At 40.5% G+C, this 27,549-nt stretch overlaps 1 protein-coding gene across 1 annotated transcript in view; it reads right to left on the reverse strand.

Moving 5' to 3' along the window:
- Window positions 1-27,549, reverse strand: part of CNTNAP2 (contactin associated protein 2) — a 2,507,009-nt gene that overhangs the window by 784,363 nt on the left and 1,695,097 nt on the right. Inside the window, exon 12 of the mRNA XM_082257542.1 lies at window positions 23,849-23,968. Coding sequence (XP_082113668.1) covers window positions 23,849-23,968 — 120 coding nt within the window. The remainder of the gene's footprint in view (window positions 1-23,848; window positions 23,969-27,549) is intronic.

The following is a 27,549-nucleotide window of genomic DNA, read 5'->3' on the forward strand; positions in this document are numbered from 1 at the left end:
GGCCACTTGCTGTTCCAACATGACTGCACACCAGTGCACAAAGCAAGGTCCATAAAGATATGGATGAGTGTGTTTGGGGTGGAGGAACTTGACTGGCCTGCACAGAGTCCATTAGTACACCTTTGCGATGAATTAGAGCGGAATTTGCAAGCCAGGCCTTCTCGTCCAACATTAGTGCCTGAACTCACAAATGTGCTTCTGGAAGAATGATCAAACATACTCATAGACACACTCCTAAACCTTGTGGACAGCCTTCCCAGAAGAGTTGAAGCTGTTATAGCTGCAAAGGGTGGGCCAACTCAATATTGAGTCCTACAGACTAAGGCTGGGATGCCATTAAAGTTTATGTGCATGTAAAGGCAGGGGACCCAATATAGTTTAACTCCTCCTTACATCCTAAATTGCCTTCTATTAAATAGGTTATGTAAATATAAATCAAATATTTGAAATTGTTATGTATTGTCTCTACCTCCAAATTTGTCTTTTCTCATAAAACTGTGTGCAGAAAAATACAGTTTCTTTTACAATTTCTGTCTGAAATAAGCTGACTCTGCCACCAATTCATGCTCCCATTAATAAGAATGGAATTATGTGCTGGAAACCTGTACAATTTTTACACTATGCTTCCGCCAATATACTGACTAATTTTTTTTTTTATTTATGTTTTATGAAATCTGCCCCCTCTCCTTCCCCTTTACATATAGTGACCAGTCCAAAAAGGGAAAAAAGCTGTGTTGCCAATCAGTCTCATTTTTCCATCTTCTGTCTGGGAAACACAAGCAGTTTAATCGTAAGGTGCAATCTGCTCTCTTAGAAATAGTGGACAGTCTGAAAAGGATTAAAATTTGTGCAAAAAATCTGCAATACTTGTTCTTCGTCTTTTTTTCATTGCAAAATACAATCTGCCTACTCTCTCCCTAATAAATTGTGACCTTGACAAAAAGGGCTTTAAAGTTGTGATAAAAAGCTGTATACTTTTTTCAATTTTCAGTTCCCCAAAAAGACAGTATTTTTTAGATGCAATTTGCCAGCTCAGTCTCTCAGAAATTGTGGCCTGTCAAAAACAACTTACTAGCTGTGGTGCAGAGATGTGTGCTTTTTCAGACCCCATTCACACTGGGGCAACGCTACTTGCCGGGGTGACCTCACAAGTCGCGGTGCTTAGCTCGCACCGCAACCTCGGTGTGGCCGGCACGGACTTTATATCATTGAAGTCAATGCAGGTCGCTCCAGGTCGCCCCAAAGAAGCTCCGGACCCTTTTTCTAAGTCGGAGCGACTTGTGTCGCTCCTATTAGAACGGGTCCACAGCTACTCTATGGCAGGCGACCCACGGCGACCTGTCAGGCGACCAGGTCGCCTGACAGGTCGCCCCAGTGTGAACGGAGTCTCAATCTGCAATGTAAAAAAAACAAAAAAAAAACAACATTTTTTTTATTTTCAGCTGTGTGTATGTCTGCTCAATCACTCATAAATTGTGGCCTGTCAAAAAAAGGTTGAAAAAAGTTTCAATCTTCAGTGGTAAAAAAAAAAAAAAAAAACGATGCAGTTTGCCTGCTCTGTCACTCAGAAATTGAGGCCTGTCTATACAGGCTTAGTAACTATGATGCAAAACTGTTACATTTTTCCATCTTTAGTCTTTAAAAGAAAACATTTTTGATTTCCAGATGCAATCTACTTTCTCGCTCTTTCATAAATTACTTTAAAATAAACTACTCTAAATCAGAATCTATGGGAGTAGAAGTTAACCCTTACTTATAACAGCAGATAGTGACTCATTTCCATTTTAAATTGACTTCTCACTTACACTACCTAAGAACGAACATTCTGAATAGCCTATGGAGGACATTGAAACTCAACTTTGCTCCTCTGGCCAGAAAATGTAAACTGGGCCTCCAACAATGGTATAGAAAAGTATATATGTGGTTCGGCCACATAAAGATCTTAGAGATGAATGTGATGCCAAGACTTATCTACTTACTTCAGATTCTTCCAATCAAACTTCCTTCAGGATTCCTGAAGTGTTTGTGCAAAAGTTTTTTAAAACTTGTTTGGTCAGGCAAACCATTGAGGTTCAAGAGGTCTAGTCTCTAAAGCACAGGGAGGAACAGGGTTCCCAGATCCAGTGAAATATAATGCAGTCACCCACTTAGGGGGGTGGTTGATTGGTGTGTGATACGAAACAGAAATCTTTTGGTACACTTGGAACAGGCTACCATTAATCTATCCCCTGGCAGAACTTTCTTGGCATTTAGACACATCAATCCCATTCACCATTAAACATCATCTGTTGGTAGGAGCCGCTCTACAGAAGACCACCATTGTCTTTAAAAGCACTACCCTCTCACCATATTTAAGCCCAATGACCCCTTGTCAGGAATGGGTTAACCTGCTGGTGGCACTATGGCTCCCAGACCTGTAGGTTGTAGTTCCAGTGCCCACCAGTGAGTGTCTCCATCAGCCAGCAGCTTGTACTAATTAGTCATCACCTGTTGCTGATTGCTGGGAGTATATTTAGCTCCCCCTGTGCTACTTTCACTTGTCCTTGTGTTTTGCCCATGTGCCTTTGAACTGCTAACCGTGAACCTGCACCCTACTCCTGCTCCTGTTCCTGTGTACCCTCTTCCTGTCTTGGCTTGATTCCTCTGCCTGATCTCCCATACATGAACCTGGCTCTGACACTGACTGCTCTTTTTGGCCATATCCTCCTGTCTGTGCATAGTTATTTTGTTGGCTTAGTTAGTTTGTTAGCACTATCATTCATTAGATTCACCAGGTTTGGTTTGTGGGGTTTTGGTATACTGGATGTGTGTTTATATTGTTGCTTTATTCACTTTATCTTTAATAAATCACATTATTTATACCATACTTGTGCATAGTGTTCTCTGTGCAAGTTCACACATTTCTAGTCACACCTGTTTCACAGGATACCAGCACTCACAATCCTTGACACTCCTATTTAGGGTACAACCAAGTATCAACCTGGTCTCTATGATCTGCAATTTGCTCTACTACTCCAGCAGGGCACTTTTAGGCTATTACACTTCTCCAACAACCACTATTCTATGATGTAGCAAGAGGTTTTTAACAGGATCTTGATGAGGCACACAACTGAGCGTGTATCTGCATTCGCTACCTTTTAAGTATACCACAGTGAAAGAACTATCCTCATTTGAGCAAACCTGCCAAGCTGTTCAGCCGCTAGGGCATTCACTATTGCAACATATGCCTTTCTCATTGCTTTGAGTGGTCCGCTGGAGCTCCCTTTCTTACAGGTTTGGAAAGGAATGTGAATTTAACCTTTTTTCAAAAACAGAAGGATATAATATTGCTTTTTGCCCACAAAGTAGGTATCAAGAGGTTTTGTGTATCTGTTGGCATTGGAAAATCTGGCAGAATTTATTTTGCATGATACATAACTCACCAATAAAATGTTTAAAATCTCCCTACTGAAACACCTCCTTACTGCAGTGAAAGCCTCCATCCCAGCACTTAAGAAAAGTTCTACTCAATAGAAAAAAAAAAACTCTGGCTTGCCAGAATTACAGAAATTCAGCAAATGGAAAACCTAACCATGGTATTGAAAGAGCAGGAGGAAAAATGTTGGAACATCTGGACCCCTTATTTCTTTTATAAGGAACAAACACTATTAGCCTCTAAACAATACATTCTTTACCCTTCTAGTCTCTCAAGGTTAGTAGAGTCATTGGGCATCAATTTTAAGAGGTTCCCCCTTCCCCCCCTCGGATCACCCTTTTCTTCCTTCCCTCCCTTTCCAAACAGACCCCATGTCCTGCCCCCTCACCCACCCCATTCTTATCATACTAGGGTTTTGTTTTGATTTCCCCACATAATAAGAAAATAAAATTGAGAAAATGGTAATTTTTTGGTTGTATGCACAGAAAGGTTTATCAGATAATCGATTTATAAACTGTTTGCTTTTGGGTTCAGAAACACTAGCCATCCTGTACTGTCAATCTATGCTTCATTGTGCTATGTCCACTGTATCCTCTGAAGCTATGTTGTATTTGTTCAATAGAATTGTTATGCCACTTCTTCTAAATAAAGGATTAAAGAAAAACAAAAAATACATACATTGGCCCCAGCTGCTGGCACCGTGGTGAGTAGTGGAGTGAAAATGCACTGCTACTATACCGAAAAAGAAAAAATACGGTCCCCTGGTGATCACTTATGGCACGATTCAATTGCAATCACCAATATTTTTCAAGGAAACAATGAGTAAGATGTATGTTATATTTAGGAGGAAGATATACTATTGGGCTGTAGTATGAGCGCTGTCTGAATTTTTCTTTACGTTTCAGTCTAACACCTCCTTTAACAGCACCTATGCATTACTATACATATTCTTTACATTTTCCAAGATGCCTGTCATTTACAACTTGACATGTTGTGAAATGGTATTTGTGTTGGTTGGTCAGGAGGATTAAAGGCTTATTCAATAAAGCAAAGAGCAATATGCATAGTATGTAAACCATAGCAACCATTGAGTGTTTATCTTTCAGTGTTCCTCCTTTATTAAATTTAAATGCAATTGGTTGTTATAAACTGTTGATCTTTACACAACTTAATTGTACTGCTTTATCGAATTTGATATTTGAAGTCTAGTTCAATTGATGAAACATTTACAGAGCATCCTGGTAACTCTATTAGAACCCAAACATACCAAAAAAAAAAGTTTTTCATAGTGTCTGGGAACTACAACAATATTTAGGCATAGTTTGCTCACTGAATGTGGTGCGTGTTTAGCAATGCAGATTCAAATCTGTGCCAAAGGAGACAGTAGCTACTGTATGTAGGAGAGAGAGTCCCCTTGTGAGTTAGCAAATGTCATTCTCTGCATGGTGACGGCCAGATCATCGGGAAGAGATGTGCCATGTCACTGACTGTGGAGCCTTCCACCTGCTCCCACAAAGTAAGGTTATCACTTGATATTTTCTCTTCTTGGCTCTTTTGTTCTCATCAGCATCTCATAAACACTATGCAAATTACCATAATTTGTACAGCGTATGTTGTAAATATACCATGTGTCTTTATATAGGTAAATTCGAGAGAAGGCCTTCTTCCTAATGAGATCTACATTTATGTTTATCATCAAAGTAATGATAAAACAAATAACAATGGTTATAAAATGATTAAAGTGCATTAAAAAACAAACAGCATCAATTTCCGTAATGGGTTACTGTAAAAGAGCTTTTAATAACATGTATGGAAAAACCTAATGCCTGTCGAAGAAAAAAAAAAATGCACTTGATTTTTGGAAAGATAAAAAAAAAAAAAAAGTGCAGGGAGAAAAATCGCTATGGCACACTATTGTGGAGGGTTCACATTGTTCACATGAGTCTTGAAATGTCCTCATGCCCAGCAAACCTGACCCCTTTGAAGTATATGTAAATCCAAGAATAAAAATTGAATGCATTTTGTACTATAATGCAAGTTACCAGGGACATTTCCTGTCCTTAAATGACAGTGCCCACTCACAGGTACTGGATCTAAGTAGAAGTGTTGGTACCCATGGAAGGAAGTATATTAGACTAAACAATTTGTCTGCACTCTCATTGCAGCTGATGTACTAAAGTAACCAGTACTCTAGCACTATAAAGTGATACAAGTAATATTATCAATTAACAATATAATTTATCAAAAATATGATACTAAAGTCTATTTTTTTTTAAAAAAAAAGAGGGTATACTTACCTTCTGTATGCAATAATATTGCAAAGAAGGCACCCTCTTTTGTTCCTCTAGCAGTCCCCTGGCAACACTGTTGGCTTCTCCCTAATCTGGGTGCTTTCTTAGCAAGTCAGGTGTTACAGAGTCACCCTTGCGTGCATGCTCCCAATGCAGGCTGTGTGCGTCCATAGACACACACAGGGTCAGAAAGCCATGCCCCCGCTCCACCTTACAGGAGTTTGACTGATAGCAGCAGAAGACTATGTCTCACCTGTCATCAGTTTCTCCTGCGAAAGTAGGAAATGTAAGCCTAGAGACAGTGCTAGAGTGGGGACAGGAGCAAGCTAAGTGTTTAGGAACAGGGACGATGGGGGAGAATGGAGGCTAGGACAGATAGTGGTTTGTTTTTTACCTTAATGTAGAGAATGCAGTAAGGTAAAACATGTTTAGACTTTATAAAAGATAATTTTACACTTACAGATATAGTGAAGCATCAGGTGATCTTGATGTATCTGTTTTTTACATTCATTGTTTGAACATCATTAATATTACCAAAACTATATAATATTAGGACCCACCTAATCAATCTGTATTCAATCAGGCAGGCACTTGCATTACAAGAAAAGAGATTTTTTTTTTTTTATAAACCTAGGTTACCTAGGTGGATGCAGCATTGGTCCGATGCTGCATCTGTCCCTCGCCAGCTCTAAGACTAAGAACTGAGCAATCAAACACCACTAATTGCTCAGTTCGCAGAGCCCTGTGAGCAGAGAGCTGGTGACTGTCAATTCACCGCTCTCTGCTCTTCCCCCCCTACACTCACTGGAGCGCTGGGCTGTGCAGTGGGTGGGAGCAGCCGGCTCGGGTTCTCAGCGGCTCACTGAGAGACTGAGCTGGATGTTAGTTCAGGCATGTGGGTGGATCCCGATTTTGTTGCGATCTTGCTTCAGCCCGCTGTCTACTGAAAATGAGTCACAGGAGTGCAGAATGAACTGTACTCTTATGATCCACGAAAGAAGTATAGCCTCATGAGCTTTGGCTGTACTTCTCCTTTAATCAGTTCTGGACCGGAAGGATTTGCCCCCTTAATGACCAGGCCATTTTTTGTGATTTGGCACTGCGAACGTGCGACACTGTGCTAAAAAATAATTTATGTCCTTTTTTCCCCGTAAATAGAGCTTTCTTTTTGTGGCATTTTATCGTCTCTGCGATTTTTATTTTCTGTGCTATAAACAAAAAAGAGCGACAATTCTGAAAAAAAAAAAACAATATTTTTTACATTCTGCTATACAACATTCCCAGAAAAAAAAATGTAAATCAAAAATTTTAATTATTTTAGGCCAATTTGTTTTCTGCTACATAAGCATATTTTGGTTTGCGCAAAAGTTATTGCGTCTACAAACTAGGGTAGTTACTAGTAATGGTGGTGATCTGCGATTTTCAGCGGGACTGCGACATTGCAGCAGACAAATCAGGCCCCTAACCGACATTTTTTACACTTTTGGGGGGACCAGTGACATTACTACAGTAATCAGTGCTAAAAATATGCACTGTTACTGTAATAATGACACTGGCAGGGAAGGGGTTAACACAGTGGTGATCAAAGGGTTAAGGGTTAAGTGTGAGCCTAGGGGGAGTGTTTTCTAACTGTATGGGGGATGGGCTTGTGAAATGACCACAGAGATCTGTGATCCTATAGAGAAGGATCACAGGCGCTCTGTGATCATTTCTGAGAGAAGAACAGTCAGCTGTGTTTACAACAGCTGACCGTCCTTCTCTTTCAGCTGGGAGCGATCGCGGGTGCCCGGTGGCAGTTGCGGCCGCCGGTCCAATGGATTGGTATCCCCACTGCAGAGTGGGGGCATGAGCGCCAGCGGATCACGTTCGCCCCCTAGCACCACTCGTGCCACTGGCGTAGCCCTACGTCATTTCACGCAGTCGAGCCAGCCTGCCACAATAAAACTGCGGAGGGCGGTCGGCAAGTGGTTAAACAATGCAAAAAAAAAAAAAAAAAATTGAGATTTGGAGGAGGCCGAGTGCAACTAAAAGTACTTTCTAGAGTTAAAAACTTGAATACTTACATACTTGGCTAATTAGACTTACATACTTGGCTAATTAGCTGGCTTTTGTTAAAAAAGAAGCTTGAGTAACTGGGCACTGCCATAATTAACATGTACCAATGTAAAAAAAAGTTTCAAAGATACCATTCAGTGGGGAAAATATATTTTATTGCTGCTTAAAGAGCAAGATTGAAAATACACAAATTCTTTAAATAACGTGGCGGATGCCTTAAAGCTGCAAGTAAGAAATATTACTGCTAAATGGCCAGTTCCTGGCTGTCTTCTGTTTGCTCATTCCCCTGGGCAGTATGCATATATCTGGGGGCCCCCTTTTCAAAATATAAACTGAGTTTCCAGATTCCCCTCACAAACCCCAAAACTTTTTGGGGCCCACATGTGGGGATGAGGCCCTTATTCTCTCAACATGGGCCAAGGTGCCTTGCATGGGGGTGGGGGAGGGGGCTTTGCTCCGAAGGGTCAACACCATTCTATTGGGTAGCAGGTTGTTACATAGGCATGGAAGCAGGGAAGTGTAGCCGCTCAGGTGTATGTCTGATAACCTGGTGCAGGTCGGAGCCGTAATCCGGAAGCTTGCAAAATGTGAAAGGATTGACCGCACTCTGGTAGAGATATTTCTTGAAATCAAAGATGTTTCCTTTATTGTTCCAGTAAAATCAAGTGACAGACAGTGTACAAGCAGACAAGGTTGACGCGTTTCACGACATTGCCAGTCGCTTACTCATAACCACACTAATAGGCATGGATACATTATCGGGCGGCCGACTGTCCTGATTCACAAATTCTCTGGGTAATGTGATTAATAGGTGATGTGACTGATGTGATTGATGGATTTAGATTGGGAAAATGATTTATAGTTTTCTTGTCACAGTGTTTGTATTTTTATTTACCTTTACATGTATACTCATGTATTACTTTTAGTACTCCATGTAGTATTCTTTGTGCTCACTCCCATGAAGGGGCTGGATATCCTACTTTAAATATGATTTCCAGATTTTGATAGGTTACATACCCGTGCTAAACACTACATCACGAACCTTGGCACCCCAGATGTTTTGGAACTACATTTCCCATAATGCTTATGCACTCTGCAGAGTATTTGAGCATCATGGGAAATATAGTTCCAAAACATCTGGGGTGCCAAGGTTCGCCATCACTGTACTACATCCTCTTAAGGAATGAGCAACATTAAAATTCACTAATCCATTTTTAAAAAAGATTCTTTAGGGGGGCCTAAAAACTTACATGTAAAGTTGTGGATGCAGTATAATGTAAAATATGAACAAATGGGTTGACTTACTAAAGTTAAATAGACTGTGCAACAAGGTGCTCTATGTACCTCATATTTATTTATGTAAGGGGGAGGACTGGATATACTTGGGACCCCTTATTCTAAAGGGGGTGTCCTGATGCTGACTAGTCCCTTGCATCCACTTTTTTTGTGAGGATGAGGCCTTTGTCCCCTCAACATGGGGACAAGTTGCCATTCAGGGGGGGGGGGCAATATTGAAGGCATGTGTCCTGGTGTGGTTCAAGGGTATGGATGATGTATACTTTCTAACCTCCATTTCCTGACTAACTGGACTGCATGCCTTGATTAAAGGTCTGGTATGATTTTTGAGAAGGATCCCAAAAGGAAAAGACATGCCGCTTAGAAAGCCAGGAAAGCAAAAGGTAGAAACCATATGGTTCCAACCCTTTTGAACAACACTAGACTAAATGCCTTCCACATTAGAAGGACAACTTTTAAGAGAAAGGGTGGTTAGGCTTCACCCTTGCAAGGCACCTTGTCCTCATTTTGAGAGGACAAGGGCCTCATCCACACATGGAGTTACCAAGAGGATGTTAGAATTTGCTGGGGAGACCTCTCAGAATCTGGAAGCATGTAATAGGAACCCCCCCCCCTGATAACTCTCCCCACCCAGTTAGATGAGTATAGGGTACATTAAATAGTCTTGGCCATGACTGGTTAATGAAGTTGCCCATAATCCCTGCCTGGTTTGTTTATGATGACCAAACTGGTTCATTTTGACCAGTTTGTTTCAGCGTTCGCAGTAAAACGTTATTAAAAACAGTATTAAAAACAAGTCTTATGAAATATACATGTATTTATCCTGTCATAATAAAATAGGACATTTTTACTTAGGATCTATTTAGTAAAGATACAAATAAATGATTTGCATAGTTGCTGCTATTGTGTAAATGTTACAGAAAATTTATGTAACAACCATATATATTATTTCAATGTTATTTTGCTCACCTCGGACATCTTACTGAAGTTTTAAGTTTTCCATGGACACCTATACAAATGTCATGGCCTGTGCTTTTATGGGCAGTTAGTTTCTTTTCATAACACAGTTCACAGCACTTTGCTTTGCAATAATATTGTAGGTCTTATGGGGACTGCAAACACTCAGAAGCAGTAAAGTGCATTGGTTTACGGATATCCACTTTCATTACTAAAAAACAAATGTAGCTAAGCAAAAAGTGAGGGTCATGAAGTCTCAGATCATATAATATACTGAAAAGTTTTGCTGTGATTTTCTGTTTGGTAACAGTAGAATATATTTACTGCCAGAAAGTTGAATCAGCATTTACTTTACTATTTTTCTCGTTCAAATCTGAAATATATATTAAAGAGAACCAGTAAAGGAAAAGATAAGGGAGTTGCCACTGCTGACATGTTTCAACAGCAAGAACAAGGGTTGTTATGGTCTTCTTGACTTCATTGCTTATTGAATTACTAACCCAGAACAAGCATGCAGCCAATGACTGTTGCATATTTGTTTCGGACTCACTAGGTAAAGATTGAAAGATAAGATGACTGTCCTGGACTTGGATCTTTAAATCAATTAGCAATGGCAACACCCAAATTCCTGCCCTCAAGGGACCCCTTAACCACTTAAGCCCCGGAGGATTTGGCTGCTCAAAGACCAGGCCCTATTTTGCGATTTGGCACTGCGTGACTTTAATGGACAATTGCGCAGTCGTGCGATGCTGTACCTAAATGAAATTGACGTCCTTTTTTTCCCACAAACAGAGCTTTCTTTTGCTGGTATTTGATCACCTGAGCAATTTTTACTTTTTGTGCTATAAACAAAAAAAGAGCGACAATTTTGAAAAAATAACATTATTTTTCAAATTTTTTTTAATATGAAATTCTCAAAAAAAAAAAGTAAAAATCAAAGTTTTTTTTAACATTTTAGGCCAATTTATTTTCTGTTACATATGTTTGGTAAAAAAAAATCGCAATAAGCGTATTTTAATTGGTTTTCGCAAAAGTTATTGTGTTTACTAACTAAGAGAAAGATTTATGTTATTTCTATTGCTTTTTTTTAACTAGTAATGGCGGCGATCTGCAATTTTTTTTGCGGGACTGCGACATTGCGGCAGACAGATCGGACCCCTGACTAACATTTTTGACACTTTTGGGGGTACCAGTGACATTACTACAGTAATCAGTGCTATACATATGCACTGTTACTGTAAAAATGACACTGGCAGGGAAGGGGTTAACTTTATTAGTGATCAAGGGGTTAAGTGTGCCCCTAGGGGGGATTCTAACTGTAAAGGGGCGTGGCTTGTGATGTAACCACAGAGACATACGATCCTACATAGTAGGATCGTGTAGTCTCTGCAGTTAGATCAGGGAAAATGACAGGCGGCTTTGTTTACATTAGCCGCCTGCCTTTCTCCCTCTCCACCAGAAGATTGCGGGTGACCGGCGGACATCGGAGCCGCCGGTCACTTGCACGGGCATGTCAGGGAACGAGTGGAGGCGGGAGCGCCCCTCCGGCGGCGCGCGCTCGCCCCCTAGAAGCTCGTAGGCGACCGACGTACCCCTACGTCGATTTGCCTGTACGGGGCTGACTGCCACAGCAAATAGTCGCGCGCCGGTCGGCAAGCGGTTAAGCTATGATAAAAGTAAGCCATGAGTGATTGAAGCAGGACTTGATGCCAGGATATGCTTTCATGTTACCTGATTATGCAACAACATGTAAAATCATTGATTACCTTCTATAAAATGGGTGGGATGACAGAGGCTACCTAAATGGGTGCAGGGGGGCAGTTGCACTGATTTCAGCTATTGTGGTATAATACATCCTCAAAGTGTACAGCTGAAGCACTAAAGTCAATAAAGTTGTTCCTTCATCAGTTCTGCTCACCCTGCTCTCATCCTATATTAGAAGGCCGAAAGGCTGCTGTATCACTTCTAAAAGGATGGATGAGAGAACTATTTGAATGAACCTCAATGTTTCTGCAGTGAACTTTAGGGCAGAATTGCTCCAGAGTACCTGCAGCGACAGGGGTCACTGAAGGCTTGTTTAATAGCTGACATCAAATGATGTTGATGTTAATTATCAATTAACTAGATAAAGGTTCACTTTAAGCAGATTTAAAGCATTTGTAAAAGCTCAGTTATCTTTTAAAATAATAAACATCTTATCTTTACTTGCTCTGTGCATTGGTATTGCACAGAACAGCCATAGAAGTGCAATTTAAAGAAGAGATGGGAACACATACATTTAAATAATCTATATGCTAAAACCCGAAATGCAAAAAACATGTTTAAATGATATGCTTTGCTTGCCCTGTTATTTTGGCAACTGTATTTTCCAAAATGGGTTATTTGTGGTTAAAATCCAACTAACATCACAAAAATGAGGAATGCAGTCAGACAGACACTGTAGTAACAAAGGCAAATGTGCTTTATAACTATAGTGAATGAGAGGCCAATGTGCAAATTTGCAGTAAATGATCTTTTAACCAATCATCCCTTACTTAATAAATGAGCACTCTATTCTGTATGCAAGACTAAAGTAAATATTTCTTTCTTAGGTTTTTTTTTTCCAATTTAGAACTACAGTCATAATGACCTTTACTTGCATTAGAAAAAAAATGTTCTCCTTCACAACTTCAGATCAAGTATGTCAGTGACAAAATATCCTAAATTATTCTTAGTCACAGTCATTGGAGCACTTTTTACATTCATGGCTAATAGCTTAATTTTCTTCTTTTTATTCAGCTCTGAACATCTTGCTGGCAGACAATGACCTACATGGTGCCAGAAATTTGCCAAGCTAAAATGCTTTGTATTAGAATTATGCGTTCAGGAATATGGCACCAGGTGTTTTACTGCACTACCAGTAGAATTATGAAAAGCAGAATAGACTAAAACACATTGAACCAAAAAATTGCAACCTGTATCTAAATCAGTTGTGCAGTCTTAAAGTGAAACAACACCAAATAAATGAAAGAAAGGAATCCTTTGCAGGTCAGCTATGTACACTTTAAGGATTTCAGCAAACTTTGCTATAAAACAGGGGGTCTTCAAACTGTGGCCCTCCAGTTGTTCGGGAACTACAATTCCCATCATGCCTAGTCATGTCTGTGAATGTCAGAGTTTTACAATTCCTCATGGGATGTGTAGTTCCGCAACAGCTGGAGGACCATAGTTTGAAGATCCCTGCTATAAAACATTATCTGCTTTTGATATAGTTCAAATGATACAGTTCCAGTTCCATGTACATTTTTATATTCACAAGTAAAAAAGAAAACCTGTTGATCTTTTAAAAAATTGAGAGCTGTCTTGTGCCCTTGGCACACTTCCTCTGATATCTCAAAAACTCCATTTAGCTCTCCCAGTTCTTTACTTGGGACTAAAAAATGATTAGCCTAAGTCAAAAATCATTCTCTGTGGTGTCAGATCACAGCAAGGCTTAGGGGATGAATGCATTTCTGGCTAATCAATGGGTATTTTTCTGTACCTGCATTGTCCTTAAAAGGATAAAACATTGGGGAATATGCATATTATGCATAGATGTACTGCATGTTTTGTTTTTTTTTCCTAGGTGTACTGCATCTGTTTTTTTTTTTTTTTATCATTTGTCTTGACATATGCAAATATAAATATGTAACAGTAGTCTTAAACAGTAAGCCCCAGTTTACACAATGAATTGCACAGGAATGAGTGCATTCCTGTGCAATTCACATGCAATTCATTGAATGGGCCAAAATCGCACTACACCACACAAAAAGTAGTGCTTGCACGACCTTCGGAAATGCACTGCATTTGAAAACTGCATTTGGGGTGTCATCAACCTAACATTGGCACCTGCTGCAGATTGCAGCTGCAGTGCATTTTGAACGCTGTGTGGGAAACGTGCACAGACCGCAGGTCCCGCACGGGATTCTAATGTGAACCTAGCCTTATAGTGAAGTTTTGTTCTCAACAACTTGGACCTTATTATTGGGTTTAAGGATGCTTTCATAAATAACATGGAACATCAGTGATGACTTGGCAACAGTTTTAGTTAAAGCGGAAGAACAGCCTAATACCTTTAATTCTCCCCTGCAATCTTTAATGTGAGCTGAGTTCAGCCTTATGTGTCAAAATGAAAAGATCCCAGTTTTTCTACCTTTATTTTGCAGGGAGGGTCACTGTTCCTGTGTAGCCAGTAGGCGTATACAGAATGGGCGGGGCAGATTATAGGTTCCCACCCAGTGTTCTCTCATAAGTAAGGATGCATTGTACACCCAAATTCATGAGAAAATGAAGAAATAACACGGGGGGGGGGGGGGGGGGGAGGGAGTTGCACATATACAGTATAGCTGTGCTGGGCTTTGAATGAAGACTACCATAGGAGAAAGAAGCTGGACACGGGGGGAGGGGGGACTGTCAGTATAGCTGGAAGTTCTCCGGGGTCTCAGCTCACAGTCTACAATGATCATAGTACAGGCAACCACACTAAAGCCCTGTACACATGCGTCGAAAATTGGCAGGGAATTTTCGTCCGACGACCGATCTGCTGATTTTCGGCTTGTTAGTATGATGCTTCCGACAACCAACTCCGACTTTTCGGCCGAAGAAAATCTGGTGTGCAGACTATAACATTTTTGTTCAACACAACGGCCGATTTTCGTGCAGTCAGTACAGATTTCGACAGGGAAAAATCTTATGAGCAAGTCTGGGCATGCTCAGTGAAGAAAGAACACAAAAAAAGCAACCCAACACATGACATCACTTCTGAAGTAGAATTTTGTTGGGCGAGAAAATTAGTGTGCAGTCTAGGCAGATTCCAACCAACAAAACACAACTCTGGACAAAAGACAGACGATCGGTCGGCCGATAATCGTTGCGTGTGTACGGGGCTTAAGTCTACGTTTCCACTAGTGTGACTTGTCTTGCGACCTTGAACACACAAAGTCCCATGACAAGTCACATCTAATTGATTTCAATGGTACCAGTTCCCATCTTGAAATGGCGAAGACTGAATTCTCTAAATTTATCTGGGCCCACAACAAACCCAGACTAAATAGGGCCCTCTCTCCCTAACTGAAACCTAGTTTATCTTATTGACTGGTCTTGTCAAACACATCTCAAATGCTGGATATCCCTAGAGCAATCCTTCTCTCTGTTTTTTCTGCATTTGTCTCCTCTGGTATCCTAACATCACACCATCCCACCTGAAGACTCATCCACTATTTGGTCCTTTGCTAGTAAATGTAATGTGGAAAGGATTGCCACTACTCCCGACCAGCCCAGGTGAATAAATGATAAGGAGCTGACTCAGCCTACATGTCTCCAACAAACCACACACCCTGATGTATTTTTTCACGCATACTGAGGATTAGTCATGACTATAACCTATGACTAAGCCCTCTTGGGCAGGGCAAATGCATCAGGGTGTGTGGTTTGGTGGAAACATGTAGACTGAGGCTGCTCCTCCTTGTTTATTCACCTGGGTTGGTCGGGAGTAGTGATCATCCTTTCTTCTTTGCATTTACTAGCCCTCTGCATTGCTATTAGAACAGGCGTTTACCTCATGCTCTGGGACACAAGGATATGCTTTTACCTCTACCTTGAGTGGCTTCAAAAGCAATATAACAGATTTGTCCCTCGGTAATGACCTGCTCAAGAGCCCTCAAAAATTCCCCCTGTCATCCTCACTCCTTTTTCTAATCCTTGGCAACCCTACCTTTCCACTAGGGACCCTGAAACCCTCAACTTCTCATTTGTTTTCTAAGCTTGGGCATTAGGCCTCTGGTTTCAACTTTGACAGTGACTCTTATCAACTGGAAAGACAGTTGATAAGAGTCAAGGTCGAAAGCCCATTCCCTTTTTGCACTCCCACCATCCTCTTTCTTTGTCAGACCTCTTACTCCTTTTGAATTACTAAGTGATGGACATGGCCTGCTTGGGCAAATTCCTTCAAATATATAACTTCACTTTTACTCACACAGGAGATTTGTTCAAACCCCCTTCCCCTTTTCTCACTCATTAACAGCAGGACCTCCAGATATCGCCTCTGAACAACTGTGCAAGCTTCTCAATTTATCACACTCCATAAGCATAATCCATAAGCACAAAATTACAAGAAAGCAATTGTAAAATCTTGACAAGATAGTATAACCCCCATGGTCCTTCACAAGCACCATGCTTCCTCTAGCTCATGCTGGAGATGCAATAGAGATACCGAATACTTCACATCTTTTAGTCTTGCCTGGTATTACATCCTTTTGGGTCAAGATCAGGGAACTCACTCAAAAATGTACAGGCTACCTGGGTCCTAGACAATGTAGCTTTCGTTCTCCTATATCACTCACAGATCCCTCCTAAAGTCCACAAGAATTTAATCATCTGCCATTTACTGAACGCTGCCAAACCCTGCATCTCCCTTCTCTGGAAATAATATACTCTTCTCTCCATTCAGCTATGGATGTAGAGGGTGGAAGACATCAGGTGTATGGAAGATGTCTTTCTTTCCACTTGAAACAGGGGAGAGACCTACAGAAAGACATGGTCTCACTGGATAGACTTTACATTCTCACATACTAGCAAGGTCTCTCCTAGACACCTCAAATTCTCCTCTTCCCATCCTCACAAGTAGAAACCTCCCCTCATAGCCCTTCTTTCCCCCTTTTTAATTTTTATTTTTCTTTTGCTTTTATGGCTCTTTATTTATGCCATCCTCTGACTAATCTCTGTTGTTTTGGCATTGTACACTGCCCCTAATATACTGTATTCCTGTAAAATGATGCTGTAACCTATGTGGCTGTTATAAACCAAATAAACATTAAGTGACATGCCTGGGGGGGGGGGGGGTGTTCTAACCCTGCCAGTGAAGTAGTGTATCTGTACAACCTACAACAGCAAAACTAACATTTATTAAAAAAAGTGTTTAAACACTTGCCGACCAGCCACAGCACATACACTATATTAACAAAAATGTTGGGATACCTGCCTTTACACGCAATTTAACTTTATTGGCATCCCAGTCTTAGTCCGTAGGGTTCAAAACCCTTTGCAGCTATAACAGCTTCAATTCTTCGAGGAAGGCTGTCCACAAGGTTTAGGATTGTGTCTATGGGAATGTTTGAAAGCAATGTCCATAAAGACATGGATGAGCAAGTTTGGGGTGGAGGAACTTGACTGGCCTGCTCAGAGTCCTGACCTCAACCCAAAAGAATGCCTTTGGGATGAAATAGAGTGGTGACTGCAAGCCAGGCCTTCTTGTCTACATCAGTGCTTTATCTCACAAATGTCCTGGAAGAATGGTCAAACATTCCCATAGACACAGTCCTAAACCTTGTGAACAGCCTTCCCAGAAGATTTGAAGCTGGTATAGCTGCAAAGGGTGGGCCAACTCAATATTAAACCCTACGGACTAAGACTAGGATGCCATTAAAGTTCATGTGCGTGTAAAGGCAGACATCCCAATACTTTTGACAATATAGTGTATACTGTGGTTGGTCAGCACCTGCAGGCAAAATCCCATACATGCATGTAATTTTGCCTGCTTGGGTTAAAGGGGATAGGGGAACCCCCAACTGATGTGCCCACCGGACACAGCTGAATGCGAATCCCAGGGCCCGGGGGCCTGGTGATCATGTGAGTGCTATGTGATCACATGATTACAATGTCAAAAAAAGATGTTATAAATGAATACATTAATAACAGATGTGTTGTCTATGCTGTGATTGGCCACAGCTATCTCATGGTACCTGGGCCAATCACAGCACCCTGTACCACGTGATTAGCTGTAGCCAATCACAGAACACAAGCGAGCACCGCTGTCATGAATGGTTAACCCATTCATGACATTTGAAATCTTTCTGTTACCATGATCTTCATGGTAGCAACAAAAAAAAAATGTAAAAAAAATAATACCTCATAACCCCGCTCCCCCCTACTAGGGTAACACGTAACTACTCTGATGAAACTATGTAAAAAAATGAGGAAAATGTTAAAAAATGAAAAAAAAAAAAAGAGTTTAAAAAACGGAATAAAGAATGTTTTTTTTAATGTACTGTCACCAGTCAGTGTCCCTAATCACTGCCACATCGTATGTGGTATGATGATGCTGTACAGCACTGGTGACAAAAAAATTGTGACAAAAAAGTACAACTTCAAAAAACTGCCATGCCTCTTATTAAATGTCTCAGACTGTTTACTTTCCAAAAAGGGTTAATTTGGAGGGAATTTGGAGGAAATACTGTCCTAGCATTTTAGGGCCTCAGGAAATGAGATCAGTACATTAGTATAAAATATATATACACCATAGTTTGTAGATGCAATAACTTTCATGCAAACCAATTAATATACACTTATTGGGAATATTTTTTTATGAAAGACATATAGCAGCAGACATTTTGGCCCAAATTAATGAATAAATGAGATTTTATTGGATTTGTTTTATGACAAAAAATAGAAAATTTATGTTTAACGGGTGACCTATGTGAAAATCAAAGAAAAAAGCATGTGGTTCCCCCCCAAAAAATCCATACTGATCTATTATCACAGTATGCAGTCTGGCAGGCCAGAAAAGGAGGAGGGAGGAGAGTGTACCTCCCCCCTGAACTATACCCGGCCACAGGTCCTCAACATGGGAAGAATAACTTGCAGGACCCTCTGGAAAAGCACCTTGTCCTCATGTTGATAAGGACAAGGGCCTCTTCCCCACAACCCCAGCCCAGTGGTTGTGGAGGTCTGTGGGTGGGGGCTCATTAGAAATTGGAAGCCCCCTTTAATTATAAGTGGGGAACTCAGATATCGCCCGACCCCCCACGAGTAAATGAGTAAGGGGTACATAGTAAAGTGTAAAAAGCAAGTTTTTTAAAAAGTCTTTTATTGAATAATAAAATTTCCCATGATTTACATCCATTGTCAATCCTGTCACCCAATGATGAAGATCCATGTTAATCACGATGCCCATTGATCCACCAAAAGAAAAATAAACACGTTGCCAGCGCATGTTTGATCCCATTGCATCACTTTTACCAAATGACAGGTCCAGTGGATGACAGTTATTATAAACAAGGGGCCATGGTCTCCTGGGTGATGTTATTTAACATATATGGACGTGTTTAAAACTGTGTCTCTGTGTTTATTTACACTTTACATTTTTTTTGATCAAGTAGGGATAGTAAATAACATAGGGATGCTGGTATCCCAGGTGCTCTATTTTTGTTAAGGATGGCTTCCAGATTTCAAAAAATCCTCTTCCAGTAGACCCCCAAACCAGGAAAAGAGACCCTTGTCTTCATCAGCACTCCTGCTCATCCTTCTCCTTTCCTGTCTGATTGAATAAATGAATGATATGGCTTTAGAAGGTACCTCTTGCCTTTTTTTTTTTTGTTGCATGGTGTCCCCCTTAAAATCCATACCAGACCCAAAGGGCTTGGTGTAAGCCAAGTGGTAAACCCCCTTACTTTTTAAAAAAACTATCCCCAGCTCCTTTTCTGAATTTGCCATGGATTCTCTGGTGGAAGGAAGGTTAATATTTTAGATGCGGTTTAAAGTAGAGCCTTTACATTTTTTAGGACCTCAGCCCTCCCTCTCTCTGAAGTCCCCTTGGACTTTTAAAGAAAAACAAATTACAGTATACATAGATACTGTATATATGCATTTTAGGGTCCTCCGGGCCAGTTCAGTGAAATTGATGGTCTTCCATGTTACATATAAGTACAGTTCAGAGCAGTAATGCTGTGAGTTCAGGTAGGGATGGTCCAGGGAGTATTTTTACGACAGCCTGGGCACACAAGAATTGGATGGAATTTGGCCGGTTGCCATTCAGCCTAGAAGAAGCCCTTAATCTACTGTAGCAGCCAAGCTTCTGCAGAGGTCAATGCCAGAATGCAGAATAGTATTGCAGCAAAAGCTGCTAATTTTTATCACATGCTGGGGTACTTATTTTTTAGCTTTGTTAAAAAAAAAAAACATTCTTTAATGGTCATATTCCATGCTCCCTATTTCTCTCACTTTTGAGACCCACAATTTTTATTAGTGCTACAATAGTAATTAATACTATAAAGGGGCTCACCAATGGTTGAAAATACAATATGAAAATTTTCAATGATTATTTTACTTTAAAACTTTTCATATTTACATTCACAATGAAGAAAACTTTGCCTTTTGTGTTACATTAAATCAAATCAATTTAAAAAAGATAAGACTGAATGGGTGATCATATGAAAAACTGTGTATGGCGACATTTAGTAAAGGAAAACTGTGCAGGATACTAGCAAAAGCATCAGCTTACCTATAAGCAAAACAAATTATTTTTCAAATGAATAACCTTTTATATGAAAGATTGTTCTATAAATAGTATTGATTTTCTCTGCCAAGAAAACTACAAATAGGATAAATACACGTGGGACAGTGGCAGAAAATATTGAACTAAAACTTCCAGGTATATAGGCATTTCCGGGCAATACACATGCATACACCACATGATCACTCCATTCCCTTAAAGTGGTTGTAAATGATCACCTTGTAAAACAACACATTCAGTTTAAAATAGAAATGAAAGGCAAAACATAAAACTTGTGTAAAGCTATAAAAAAACATCAGAAAAGTAGCGGGTGCCTCTCATCTTCCACGCCAAGCTGCAGCGGCTCTCACTGAGGGAGAGAATGCCTGTCAGCACCTGCGGGGGATTTCTCCCTCTCCTTCTCCTCACTGACACTGACTCTGTTTGTTCTGCTCCCTCCCTGCATCCTCATTGGCAGGGAGAAGAGAGCCAATCATCAGCAATCAGCAAAGCATTCTGGGGCATGTAGTCCCCATCAAAAATGGCTCCATAGACTTATAGGAGGACAAAACTACACACCCCTGGATTCTCTGGAAAGGGGAGGGAAAGAGGCATTAATCTTGTCCACTAAGCAGTTCAGTCCACCATGAGGCAGGGGAAGAGACTGGTTGCAAGACAGAGGTGCTATCTTCCAAGTCAGCCCACTGCTGTGTTACAGACATCCAGCCTAAGAGAGGGGGATCCCACATTCATATCTTGGCGCACCTTCATCGGCTGTGTGAAGCGCTCCAGGGTGAGGTGACCAGTCGGGTTACCTGAAGAGCTTGTCTGTTTCAGGACGTTTGCTTGGGCCTAGACTACAAGATTAGTGAGAGGGCACCTGCCCAATCCTCCCTAAGCCAGGACACTGAACTGCTGTTGTTGCTCTGCCTCACTTGATTAAGAGAATCTGTGATGCTGTTGCACTCTGCTTGGCAGTGATAGTACCTGCCGGATTTAACTGAAGATTACCAACACCATTCAAGTACCTTTTATGTATCAACTCCCATTTGGATGTACTTTGTTCTCCCCACACATGAAAACCAGCAAGTGCACCACCATAAAATTATCTAAAGCCTGAAGGGCCTTGTCTACACTTGGGACTCTAGTCATTATATGAGTGGGTTTAGGTTGTGGGTCAGTTCAGTGCACTGAATCAGGAACTGTGTTCTAGCTTGTCATCTGGGACTGTGATGCTGGGGTGGAGAAGGGAGAGAACTGAAATAGAAATCAAGGTCATTCCTCTGCCCTCCTCCTGCCTGCACTCATATAGCCCAATCTAAGTAGAATTGGCAGTTAATTCACTGAATTGATTTTCACCATTTAATTTGTTGCTTATGTGTGTTTACCTCTTTACCTCTGCTCTCGGGGTTATTCACTAAAAGGGGTTCCCTGAAAGCAGATGAACTTGATTTTTGAGGTTTCTTTGATAGCCTTTATTTCTTTGACTCACCCTTACATATCAGGGTACTATTCAATATTATTATTACTATTGCTGCTTTTTCTCCTTAAGCAAGTTCACAGTAAAGATAACTTCTGTGTTCACTACAACTTGTGTCCATTTTATTCTGTAATTACACTAACATTTTGCTAGGTGTGCCAGTGGAGTCTGTTCTTGGGGTTGAAAAGGCAGAGTAGGGAACCAACAATATTAATGAGGCTCCTGCGGGGATACCGCTACATAAATACCTTGTTTTCCTTTGTTTAAGTGATCACATTACCTCTGTTCTCAGCTGCATGAAAGCTGGAGGAGGAGAAGCAAAAGTACACTTAACTTCCCAGTGAAAGGCTGTGTGGGAAGGGGGTGGGAGGTGTCAAGACAAGTCTGTACATTGGAGGAGAGCACAATGAGTTTGCAGCAAAGCTAGAGAACTGACAACAGTGTTTTCTCCTGCTTAGTGTGGTCATTTTTTAAAAGGAAAGCAAGGAGACTGTCAAGAACACCAGAGATTTCCTACGTACGTGGTAAAGCAGGCACATATCAGGAATATGAAATACTGGATTTACATAGTCTATAAACCGGAACTTTAGGCAAACAGCCAAATACAGAGTTGAAAAGCATTTATGAAAACAGCTTTAGGTGCCAAATAATATATCACGCTGCACATCCAGTCTTGTATTCCATGCATCCCTGCAAGATAGCATAGCTAGAATCCAAGCCTTCACTACAGTAGAAGCACAGCCTGGCCAAGAGGTCCTTCTGCTCTCTTCTCCATTCAGCTTGCTTATTGTCAGCACATAAGTACTGTAGCAGAACATGTCTGACTGCTACCATTGGCCCATTCCCTTTTAGTCTGAGTTCTGCTATGTGTGAAATAACAGAATTTTGATATATATAAAAAAAAAAAAAAAAAATCAGGTACACAAAGTGAATGAAAAAATATACATCTACCTAGAGCTGTGGCTTGCGATTCAAGAACGAGCATGCAGCATTTTAAATATCCCTCATAGGAACAATCATTCAAAAGATTAATGGTTGTTTTTTTGTTTTTTCATTATTTTGTTATTTTGTGTGTGTGTGTGTGTAGCCGAACTCCTAATATCTTAAAAAAAATTAAAGGAGAGCTCCCTTTTATATAGATTCTGCATGGTATAACCTAAATTTCAGAGTTGGCTGTCATGTTCTGAGAGTGCCCATCGCTTCCCCTTCTTTTTAGCAGGTGGGACAAAAGTACACATGGCTTTATTGTATTCCAGATTCCAGTATGAAGTCTGGGATTAAAGACACTCATAGACATAGACCTTTTTGGATAGGATCAGTAAAACATCCTATGTCTAGAAGGTTGTGTTAGTGTTTAGGAACCTACCAGCAGATGTTGGATGTTAGGCAGACTTTGCTTACACGTCAGTCTACTCTGTAGTGTTTATGAGTACCTTAAAGTATATCTTTACCCCTTTACCCCTATCTTTAGTTTTGGGGAGAATAAGAATCTGTTAAAATCTATGTCAAAGTTTTTTCCCCCTACTTTTAGTCCTAGAAACACAGCAGGAAGTGACCGGAAACCTATAAAGTGGGAGGAAATCTTCTCAGCCAAACAAACAGGTTTCCCTATCAAAATATTTCCACTCACCTCCTGCTCTAAAGGAAAATAAAATATTGGATTTCCCAAGACATTCTATTCTTTGACAATTGTCATCTGGACAAAATGGGCAAATCCTCTTAGTAGGGACCCAGATAGCAATAGAAGACCCTACAAAGGTTCTAACCATTTTACATTATCCAAAGCTAAACACAGACCATTTGGTTATAGTTATACTTTAATTTAAAATTCCAACTATTGATAATGCTTCTTCTGTAAAACACTACTAGATTATCTCACATTTATGATCAAGACTGCTGAACAGTACACAAGGCTACTGACTATATATTCTAGTTACCTGCCCTTTTATGTACTTCATTTTCATATTTTGCAAAGCAGTACAATACTACATAAACCCTTATTAGTGGACACATCCTGTATTCCATATAAACACAAAAAAAGTAAAAATGTAGTTGATGTGGTCTCTTACCTGTCATATTGCAGTAAACTTTCATCGGCCCTTGTGGACTACTTCCATCTGGGTCAATCCAATACCAGCCTGAAATGTTCCCCAAGTGTCGGTAAACTTCACATGACAGCTCATACAGTGCTAAAAGGAAAGTTATGTTCAAATTAATATTTTTATGTAAGGTCAAAATATTTTTATTTTGATCTCCAAAATCTTGAACTACACAGAAATAATGGACACAACAATGAAAATAAATAAATATTTTTTTTAAATTTTTGTTTATTATTTTGACTACGGAAACAGCAGTAGTTACGTATTTGAGGGGGTGTACTGAAAAAATATGAGTTTAAATCAGTTGAATACTGTATCAAATTAGTATATTAAAGTATAAGCTTAAAAACAACTTAGATCTATAGAGCTCATGTTGGGTTTGGAGGAAAGAGTAAACACAGTTTCTAAAAATTCATAATCTTCTTTATTTCCACTAAAATCAGCAACTCAGACTGACACTAAAATGTAGATAGATAGATAGATAGATAGATAGATAGATAGATAGATAGATAGATAGATAGATAGATAGATAGATAGATAGATAGATAGATAGATAGATAGATAGATAGATAGATAGATAGATAGATAGATAGATAGATAGATAGATAGATAGATCGATAATAAGGAATGTTATGTGCTTGCAAGATTACAAGGTAATAGTGCAATGAAGCTTCTGAAATACTTTTTTACTTTAACTTACTAAAACAAGCACAACATAGATCATTTTGAATTTGTTGCTCAAATATACATAGTATCAAACATCATTATCATTACTGCTTACATCAATCAAAACCCAAATTTTACTTTTAGGTAGGATCATTGAGTTAATTACCCTACCAGCATCTTGTTTAACTTACGGATCTAAAAGAAATGTACAGTACTTTTATCAATATTTTCTCTTTGGTATGGATTTAAAAAATAATTTGAAAAAAAAAATAGATTTTTTAATTTTTGGCATGTAAAATTGCACATTATTATTAGGCAGTCAAATCCAGCTATCAGGTTGCTCTAGCCTCCATTGTTATATATTTAGGGTGGTTCATTTTAAAACAAACTGAAAGAAGCTCATTGTTTACAGAGCTTGAAGGGGTAATCAGAGCAGTGAGGAACCCTTTTCATAAAGCTGAGTCTAAGTTTTTAGTCCGACAAAGGGAGCTACAAAGCAAGTAGCTCTGCTCTGCTTTTCTTTCATACAGTATAAACCATAGTGCCCTGGGAATCATTAGGCTGATCATAGATGCATCAAGTTTAGGCTGATTCCTGCTGATTCAGGTGAAATTTGCTCTATAGGTGGCCCTGTCAGAAACACCCGGATCAACAAATTCAGCCGAACAGCAGCACTATCCAACCAAATACAATACGAATTCCCCAAGTGAAAGGTTCATTAATCTGCTCTGTTTAGCGTGAATGGAGGAATCTGTTAGATTTATTTGGTTCATTCCACAGCCTGAACAAAAAATCTATATACTGTAGGATATAAAAAGCTATTGTGTAATGTAGTTGGCAGGCAACTACTAAAATATCAGATTTAGCTGGAAAAGGCCTTCAGTGAAAAGCAAATATACACATTAGCTATTTAAAAAAAAAAAAATCTTATTTATCATTAATTCCTTCTACACAGTCACATAATACAAATGCACTACATAGGAAATTGAGAACTCAAGTCAACACATCTCCATATACATGAAAAATGTACATTCTTAAAATTTTCTACCACAAATAGGTAATGCTATATCTCAAGGTAAGGTCCTCATCTACAGCAGGCACTGATAATAATCATGAAATTGAATTATGTAGAAGCAAAGAGGTTTTTGGTATGTAAAACAACAAGTAAGATTGCAACTGAAGGGTAGGTTGTACACACGATAGATGCGGTCACCCCTTCCACTCCCATATACAAAATTGTCAGAGATGATATTATTAAAGATAGGAGTGATATTACTGGGAGAATTGGAAATCCTTCAAATGAAACCATATTTTCTAATGCTGCTTCCCTCTCCTTTTTAGAGTTGCCATAATGCCAATAGAATAGTAGCAGGGAACATTTTGTTTAAGAGGGAAGGTACCCTTTACCACCTGGTCAAAAGTTTATATCCACCTTCTTTGAATCTGTTCAAAATGGCCGACTTATGCACGAAAATTATGACATGATCACTTTGATGAGTAGAGTTGAGCGGACACCTGGATGTCCGTGTTCGGCGGGTTCGGCCGAACTTGAAAAAAAAGTCTGGGTCCGTGTCCCGGACGTTTTCCGAACTTTACCCGGACACCGAACCCCATTGAAGTCAATGGGGACCCGAACTTTCAGGCACTAAAATGCCTCTAAAACACCAATGGAAAGGGCTAGAGTGCTGCAAATGGCAGCAAAATGTAGTTAAGAGCATGGCAAGTGCTCTGCGAACAAATGTGGATAGGGAAATAACTTAAAACAACAAAAAAAACAGAAAAATAAAACAATTTTCTTCATCTGTGAAGGACGAGGCCCATATGGAGTAGGAGGGAGGTTGAGGTGGCGGTGGATGTAGCGGTGTAGGTGGAAGCGGCGGTGGAGGAGGACGTGGTAGCCAACACTGCTTTTTTTCAGTCATTTTAAATGAGGGTACACCCCAAAAGAGTGAGAAAGATCAAAAATAGAACAATGGCTGGGTAAGGTCGGTATCCATCTCTATTCTGCACAAGGTACGGAAAAGTCCTGTGGGATCCATGCCTGGTTCATTTTAATGAACGTGAGCTTGTCCACATTGTCTCTGGACAGGCGGCTGCGCTTGTCTGTGATAACACCCCCAGCCATGCTAAATACACGTTCAGAAAATACACTGGCTGCAGGGCACGCCAGCACCTCCAAGGCGTAAAGGGCAAGCTCAGGCCATGTGCCCAATTTGGAGACCCAGAAGTTGAAGGGGGCAGACCCGTCATTCACTACATGTAGGCGTGTGCACACATACTGCTCCACCATGTTGGTGAAATGCTGCCTCCTGCTAAGACGTTCCATATGAGCTGCTGGTGCTGCTGTTTGTTGTGGCTTGCTGACAAAGCTTTTCCACATTTCGGCCATGCTAACCCTGCCTTCTGAGGTGCTGGCGGTGCCCTGGTTGCGTTGGCGACCTCTTCCTCCTCCTCCTCTGCCTTGGCCCTGTGCTTCCACTTTGGCCCGCTGTCAGGTGGGAATGCCAGCAGCATCGCGTCTACCAGCGTGCGCTTGTACTCGCGCATCTTGCGATCGCGCTCCAGTGAGGGAATTAAGGACGGTACGTTGTCCTTGTAATGGGGATCCAGTAGCGTGGCCACCCAGTAATCAGCACAAGTTAGAATGTGGGCAACTCGGAGGTCGTTATGGAGACACTGCAGCATGTAATCGCTCATGTGTGCCAGGCTGCCCAGAGGCAACGAAAGGCTGTCCTCTGTGGGAGGTGTATCGTCTGTGTCCTCTGTATCCCCCCAGCCACGCACCAGTGATGGCCATGAGCTGGCCTGGGTGCCACCCTGCTGTGAACATGGTTCTATCTCCTCCTCCATCTCCTCCTCCATCTCCTCCTCCTCATCCTCCAGAACTGTGCCCCTGCTGGACAATTATGTCCCTGGCGTTTTTGGGTGCAGGAACCCACCCTCGGAGCTACTTGCGAATGACTGCCCTGAAAGCCTTGGAAATGTTACCTCTTCATCCTCCTCCT

This window comes from Pelophylax lessonae (assembly GCF_965119305.1).
Source record: "Pelophylax lessonae genome assembly, chromosome: 5".
In the NCBI taxonomy this organism is placed as follows: Eukaryota; Metazoa; Chordata; class Amphibia; order Anura; family Ranidae; genus Pelophylax; species Pelophylax lessonae.